Below are 8327 nucleotides of genomic sequence, written 5' to 3'. Positions count from 1 at the left end.
TCATATAATGCTCTGATACTTAGGAAACTCTCAAGAAAAGACCCATGATATACTGCTGAATACCAGTTTCTTACCATGAATAAAAAAATCACTCTTAGGAAAGAAATATATAGATAGAAGTGGCCCAGAGATTTTCTTAAATCTATCCTCCACTTTAAGAAAGGACTGAAGTATACCTAAACTTTTAGAGTAGGTATTAGTTTAGAGGAAATTTATGATTACAGAAATTCAAGAGACTTGCCCGTATGAGTAAACAGGCGAGACAGTCTTCCAAGGAGTTAAGCATCGTGTTCTAGTCTTGCTTTGATATAGAAATGTTTTGTGATCTGTGTTGCCCCTGAGCTTCCGAGCCAACTCATCTCCAAAATGGCTTAATAATATGTCCCTAACTTATTTCACAAAAGTTAATTAGTATTTGTAAAATATCTAGACGCAGATTATGTTAATAATAACTTTGCAATCTCATTATAACCCTTATCTAAGAAACAAAAGCCTTGTAGACTATGCCACTGACATATACCCTTTTTCTTATTTTGTTCATGGAAAGCATGGGCAAAAGATTAAAAACTTGACCAGATCACAACAAAATCAGTAATAAGTCTCTTAATATGAGCTATGTCTTTTAACTTGCCACGTACTAAGCATGAGCTGATGGTCCAAATTACAGTTTTATATTCATTAAACTTAAATATTTTTGGTCAAAAAAAATCCAAGCAGCCCACCACATATTCCATATCTTTCAGTGACAATCATGCTATATATGTTTTTCAAAGTGATCAATATCCATAACATTGAAAAATCACATTCAGAAAAAAAATCACTCTTTCAAAACTAAACCTGTAATTAGTTAACCAATCAATTTGTACCATTATAAGTGATAGAGACCTGGCCCTGTGTGACATGTCCACTTTATTATAATAATTTAAATAATTAATATTTACAAAATGTTTGTGCCCTTCAGACTGTCTTATAGTCATTCATTATTGGAGCTGCCCAACATTCATTTGAGATTGTTCAATGTTATTATTTTCATTTGCCTAGTAGGGAAATGAGGCATGACAAGACTGGATACCTTCCCAAGGGCATCAAGGCAGGAGAATAAAGAGTCTACTTCCCTATGACAACTCATGCTCCATCTACAGTACCATAATTATTGGTTTTCTAGGTAGTGATGAGAAGCCCTCTACTTCAGCCCTCTACTTCATATATCTTACTCCCCAATGATCAATGAAATGCTCACTTCTCAAAGTAACTCATAATGCCTTAAATACATAAATTTAAACAAAAAGACAGTAAACGATATTTTTGAGGTAAAGAAGTGAACAATGTGGAGACTCAGAAGTTAGTTGAATTGAAGTTCTACTGGACCAAACCAAGAAATCTTAATCCAAATAATTCTCCATCAAACACCATATGTTCATGAATTTTAGTGAAATTGATAAGCAAGTTACAGCAACAGTTTTATTATTTTAGTCTCCAAGTCTTAGAAAAGCAATTTAAAAGCTCCCATGACCAAAAGATCACTAGATGTAAAGAGTCTGTAATTGAAATAAAAAAGAAAATATTCAGTAAAGTGGAAATAATAGAGATACTCTATGAGCATTTGCCCAACAAGAGTACAAGACATTTCTCACTTGAATTATTAATTCGCTTTGTTATACGGGGAGGACTAGGGTCTATTCCAGAGGTGAAAAAGATATGCATTTACTCATATTTAATATTGACCTTGGAGGCTGTGATTTGGTATAACTCTACCTGACACCTTTTTTATGTATATAAAAATATCCTTTGGGGCATCTTTCCACCTACAGACTGGACACTATTTAAAAAATCTCCCAATTATGAAAAACAACAATTAGAATGCAAGTAAATTTTATTACAGATGGGCATAGTTAAGACTGAAACAACCTAGTGAATCCTATAAAAGGACAATGGAGCTAACCTCTGCGGAAGGTGTACTTGGCTTAGCTCCTCTCTGGAAAAGGGTCGCTGGGCTGGGCTGTCGCCATGTCTTTTCGACTTTCCAGTGGATCCAGGCAGATCTGCTCACGAGCTGCGTCTGTTAGGCTGTCTGGTGGAGGAACAACAGGCTTCGTGGCTGGGAATGTGTGTGTCGGGTCAGGAGCAGGGAGCAGCTTTTCTTGTACCCTTGGGGGCATTTCTTCCGGAGGAAGCTTCTGCAATGGTGGTGGAGGGTCAGGGAGTGGTGTGGGTGCTGGTTTTCTTGGCAATGAGCACGGCCTCCTTTCTGGGAATGAAAAGGTGACCATGCAGAACCTCAATGACCGCCTGGCGTCCTACCTGGACCATGTGCGAGCTCTGGAGGAAGCCAACGCAGACCTAGAGCAGAAGATCAAGGGTTGGTATGAGAAATGTGGGCCTGGTTCCTTCCGGAGACACGATCACGACAATAGTAGATACTCCTCCGTCATTGAAGATCTTAAAAGGCAGGTAAGAAATATGCACTGGCATGCTTTTACTACAGACTTTGGGTGGGCATAGCTTAAAGAAGAGAAAATACAAAGTAAGCTTAACATATTTATACAATGTAGAATTTGTTCTCTCTGTATTCCCAGTCCGAAGAGAGGTGCCTGGCAATAAAAAATTTGCAGAATTAAATACAAAAAAGAAATAATTTCAAGGCCAGGTGTGGTGGCTCACACCTGTAATCCTAGCACTCCGGGAGGCCAACGTGGGAGGATTACTTGAGCTCAGGAGTTTGAGACCAGTTTGAGCAAGAGTGAGACCTACTAAAGATAGGTAAAAGTAGCTGGGTGTGGTGGCACATGCCTGTAGTCCTAGCTACTTGGGGAAGCTGAGGTATGAGGATCGCTTGAGCTCAGGAGTTTGAGGTTGCTGTGAGCTAGGCTGATGCTATGGCACTCTAGCCCGGGCAACAGAGTAAGACTCTGTTTCAAAAAAAAAGAAAACAAGAAAGAATTTCAAAAATAGAGATAACTACTTTTATTCCTTATATGTAGCTCATACCTTTTTATCAAGAGTAATGAAAGTATCTGTGTGGCTCTTAACTTCTAGACATTTATTATCTGAAGAAAATCCATATTCCGTTAATATAGAACAAAGATTCTAAAATAGATGCTTGATGGGCTAAGAAGATATAGCATCACAATGAAATCTAGAGGCTACTTTAACTTTCAGTACTTAACATTTTGCACAATCTACCCTATTTAGATTGTTTCTGTGACCAGCTGTAATGCCAGTATTGTTCTACAAAATGACAATGCCAGACTGGCTGCTGATGACTTCAAGCTGAAGTAAGTGGAAAAAAAGTAATTAATTGGCCGGGCGCAGTGGCTCACACCTGTAATCCTAGCTCTCTGGGAGGCCGAGGCGGGCGGATTGCTCAAGGTCAGGAGTTCGAAACCAGCCTGAGCAAGAGCAAGACCCCGTCTCTACTATAAACAGAAAGAAATTAATTGGCCAACTAATATATATAGAAAAAATTAGCCAGGTATGGTGGCGCATGCCTGTAGTCCCAGCTACTCGGGAGGCTGAGGCAGGAGGATTGCTTGAGCCCAGGAGTTTGAGGTTGCTGTGAGCTAGGTTGATGCCACGGCACTCACTCTAGCCTGGGCAACAAAGCAAGACTCTGTCTCAAAAAAAAAAAAAAAGTAATTAATTATAACAATAAAGGTAAAAATACTACCAGTGGATTAAAGAACGTATCTTTTGCTTTGAAAACCAAAATGTTTTTATAAAGTCAGATTAGATCCATGAAGAAATTGAATTAAATATGCCCTTATAAAAAGAGCTATCATATTTTTTTTAAATCTAGCAACATTTTATTTAACTGTTAAGCACCTTTGATGAAAAAAAAATCAACTCTGTAGAAATAACATTTCCAAAATGGAATTTACAAATAGGTAGCTATCTCCAACTTTTAACAGTTTGCCATTGCGAGAAGCTTCCGAAGTGTGTACAGAACGTCCTATCTTTTAGCGTATGAAATGTCTTACAAAGCTGTGCTTTGCCCCTGCCTATGATGACAAGTCTTAAGCACCTTAATAACCTTGAAGGTACGAAAACGAGCTTGCCCTGCACCAGAGTGTTCAGGCCGACACCAGCAATCTTCGCAGAGCGTTGGATGAGCTGACCCTTTGCATAACCGACTTGGAGATACAGTGCGAGACCCTCAGTGACGAGCTGACATACCTCAAAAACAATCACCAGGAGGTAAAGAAGCCTGCAGAGTGGCTTTGTACGGGGTCTGATTTCCTTCTTCGAGTCCTCTGTCTATGTCATAGCAGGGTGTGAATATCAAGCAAAATCCTCCTTTGAGTATTAACATCCGATCCCTTTTCTAGGAAATGCAGGTCCTGCAATGTGCAGCTGGGGGCAATGTGAACGTGGAGATGAATGCAGCCCCGGGGGTGGACCTGACCGTTCTGCTGAACAGCATGAGGGCCGAGTATGAGGACTTGGCTGAACAGAACCGCAAAGACGCGGAAGCCTGGTTCAACGAGAAGGTATGTCTATGGCAAATTGCACACAAAGGGCTCGTTCAACAGATGATCAAACAATCACTAACCCCTCTGACAATTACACTTCAGAGTGCAACGCTGCAACAACAGATTTTTGATGACGCAGGAGCAGCCACAGCGGCCAGAAATGAGCTGACGGAACTTAAACGCAATCTGCAAACCCTGGAAATAGAACTTCAGTCCCTCATGGCTATGGTATGTAGGAATCACCATTGAATTGAATGTGTATGTGCGTCTGTATAAGTAAATACATATGTAAAATATATATAACACTAAGTCTAATATATAACTAAAAATATAAAATATATTAAATATCAAGAATTCTGTCCCTAATCATTACCTCTCACTCACCAATGCCAAAATGTAACAAAAAATGACTTTCTTTAATGAAGAAATTTTTTAAAAATCTTGCTAATGTATATTTTCAAATGAAAATATTTAGACCTTGTACAAATATTTCTCTCTACCTCAAGAACATTTAAAATATGAACATGACATTTCTCTTTTACACATTCATTCCTCTATCAGAAACATTCCTATGAATGCTCCTTGGCTGAGATGGAAGGAAATTACTGTGATCAACTCCAGCAAATTCAGGATCAGATCGGAGCAATGGAGGAACAATTGCAACAGATTCGAACGGAAACAGAAGGCCAGAAGCTGGAGTATGAACAGCTTCTTGACATTAAAATCTTTTTAGAAAAAGAAATTGAAATTTATTGCAACTTAATAGATGGAGAAGAAAGGTAAATATTAACTTGTGAAAAAAATTAGCATAACATCAACCAGGTTTTCTTACTATGTAGGCATACCCATATTATGCTCTAGAATTTCCTGCTCTAAAGATCATGGTTGTCCGGGCGCTGTGGCTCACGCCTGTAATCCTAGCTCTCTGGGAGGCCGAGGCAGGCGGATTGCTCAAGGTCAGGAGTTCGAAACCAGCCTGAGCAAGAGCAAGACCCCGTCTCTACTATAAACAGAAAGAAATTAATTGGCCAACTAATATATATAGAAAAAATTAGCCGAGCCTGGTGGCTCATGCCTGTAGTCCCAGCTACTCGGGAGGCTGAGGCAGTAGGATTGCTTGAGCCCAGGAGTTTGAGGTTGCTGTGAGCTAGGTTGAAGCCACAGCACTCACTCTAGCCTGGGCAACAACAACAACAACAAAAAAAAGATCTGTCTCAAAAAAAAAAAAAAAAAAGATCATGGTTATATATGTCCTCAGGAATGTCCACTATCCAAGTGAATGAAAACAGAAACTTGAAAATCAAATTTCTAAGTATGTAAAGTATTCATATGTATGGTAATATGAAGAACATTTAAGTATGGAATGTTTAACAATTCCAGTATTCCAATCCAAGGGAAAAATTGTCTTCCATGATTAAGTGTTTAGGAATATTTCTTATAACTCACTCTCTTTTATTAAGACTAGTTACCCCACGTGCACCCTGTATTAAAGATGAGCAATGAAGGTATAGGGAGATTTAACTGGAGAGGCATCATAGTTAGCCAAATAGCAACAGCCCCGGAACTGCACCCCTGGGTGTGAATCACACACTGGGTGAATATGAGCACATCGTTAAACCTTTTTAAATCTAGTTTCCTCATTGGTAAAATTGTGCTAACACCAAAACCATACCCTTAACTACTCTTAACCATAGTGCTCCACTGTGTAGGTAAAATGCTTGTAACAGGGGCTTACACACAAAAGTTACTCGGAAATCAGAGGCTGGTACTACATCTTGCCCACGGCTGCTCCATGAAGAGGTAACATCTGCATACTCCAAGGCCAAGGCCAGCCCTCTGCAGCCTATTCCAACAAGAACCCAGCACTGATGGCTCCTGCCTGCAAACAAATTACTTATTATGCCATTCATTTTATGCTTAATTTATGGCACCTTTCATGCCATGTCGTAGATAACGTTTCACATGGGCATACTTTATTTTCATACAATATAAACTGCTGTGTCTTACTTAGCTCTATAATTTCTACAGCACCTAACCCAGCCCCTTCTCCACAGTAGGCAGTCCAAACATGCTCATTGGCAGTTGAATACAAAGTCAGAATGAGAACCTGGAGTCCCCATGTTGCTAAATGAAAAGGATAATATCTGATCATGAGGAGATTTCTGATCATACACATCCATTTAATCTCTTTTTTTACTGTGAAAAGCTTACTAACAGCCCTTAAACATAAGAGGAATTTGAATCTTATTGAAACTAAAACCCCAAAAGTTTTATTCCCAATGCAGAGTTGTTTATGATGAAATAATAACTCTGATGAAAGAAAAAATGCAATAATTTATATTTCTCTTCACAGAAAATGCAAATCCACATGTTATGAATCAAAAGGCTGCAAGCCTGAAAATTCTGGAAATCAAGTCAAAGGTATAGCAAATTTTCTACTTGGTGTAACTCTTTTAAGCTCCAGCATTTGTACTAAATGAGTCAGTTAATTGTTAAGCAAAGAAAATTTGTTTTTAAGCTTAGCTCTAGTGGATCAAAGGGATGAGGTATCATTATGACAATTCCTAATGCTTGTATTTTATACTCCTGTAGAAAAGATGTGGTCAAATTATAAAATTACTGAAATGAAGAATCAATCGCCCAACATCTTTCTTACCTAGAATGTATTATTTTTCAAAATTTCAATGGTTTTATAAAAGATAAACCACAAAAATAGGAGTTGGTATTTAAAAGAATACGACGTTACTTGCAACTCGCCTACACTTGCCTGATACTTAGGTTGTTTTAATCCATGTTTCTCTTACATTTTCAAATACCTATTGCTCTAAAAACAGTGGTAAATATAAGAAAGATAGTCTAGGGTCTTGCTAAGCATTGACTTCAAACACATACATGTCAATTTACTGCAAGTTTGCAAAAACCATTTTTAAAAAGCAAACCTATCATGACTAAACACCTTTCAACCTGCTAAGAGAATGACCACTAAAAATTTATTTATTTTATTTTAGACTCAACAGAAGAAACTGTTGTCAAAACAGTGGTTGAGGAACTAGATCAAGTTGGCAATGTCCTTTCACTGAGAGTCCACTCAGTTGAAGAAAAATCCTCTAAAATAAGCAACATTACAGTGGAGCAACGAGTACCTTCGAAAGACCATAATGAAAAAAAACTTCTTTGAAAAAAACAAGACAAAACAAAGCCTGCCTTTCTAAAATCCCATTGGTCAAATAACTCAAGGAAGTTATTCATTTCTGTTACTAAAAATGAAACTGCTAGAATTCATTTTCCCTCTCTTCCTTTTCTCATGTTCTTTGCATGTAATCCTTTTCAAGAGAAGGAAAAATCTTGCTGTCGCTAATTTTTGTTTTTATTTTGAAGGTCCTTTTTGCCACTTTATTAAAAATTCTTTTGTTGCAAGTTATTTTTTATAAATCTGGTTCTGTTTATTTCCACAGTTGATCCCAATGTGACAATACTAAGGACATGCTAATAAAATAATGTACTTCACAATCACATTTATGTCAATCAATAACAGAATAACTTGGAAAGAGCCCTAATCTCTGGTCCCAAATGTGTCCTTGATTAACTATGTAAATAACTTGATCTCTTTGAGTTTGAGTTTCCATGGATATAAAAGAAGATTATATTCATCGATCATTAGGATTTGTTCACCCTTGCAATGCCTAGCATGCATGGATGATCAGCAAGTGATAATTTGTTGGATCTGAATATGGATAGCTATTTTTCCATTCTGCAGCACATGCATCTCTCTGTCCCTACCATGCTGGTGACTAAGCAAATTTAGAACTACACTATTCGAGCCTGGGGGAGGTTCTAAATCTTACTCATATCCTCCTG

The 8327-nt window shown here is 38.0% G+C and overlaps 1 protein-coding gene across 1 annotated transcript; it reads left to right on the top strand.

The window, feature by feature from the left end:
• The first annotated feature begins 1876 nt into the window (after positions 1–1876).
• LOC105872071 (keratin, type I cytoskeletal 26) lies at positions 1877–7886 on the top strand. Its single transcript, XM_012765820.2, has 8 exons — positions 1877–2451; positions 3193–3275; positions 4038–4194; positions 4326–4487; positions 4572–4697; positions 5031–5248; positions 6823–6890; positions 7478–7886. The coding sequence occupies exons 1-8, from the start codon at positions 2008–2010 to the stop codon at positions 7645–7647; spliced, it is 1428 nt and encodes a 475-aa protein (XP_012621274.2). The 5' UTR covers positions 1877–2007; the 3' UTR covers positions 7648–7886.
• Positions 7887–8327: the final 441 nt, after the last annotated feature.

Source organism: Microcebus murinus, chromosome 18, assembly GCF_040939455.1.
Source record: "Microcebus murinus isolate Inina chromosome 18, M.murinus_Inina_mat1.0, whole genome shotgun sequence".
NCBI classification, from domain to species: Eukaryota; Metazoa; Chordata; class Mammalia; order Primates; family Cheirogaleidae; genus Microcebus; species Microcebus murinus.
This window is presented reverse-complemented; position numbering and strand designations above follow the sequence as displayed.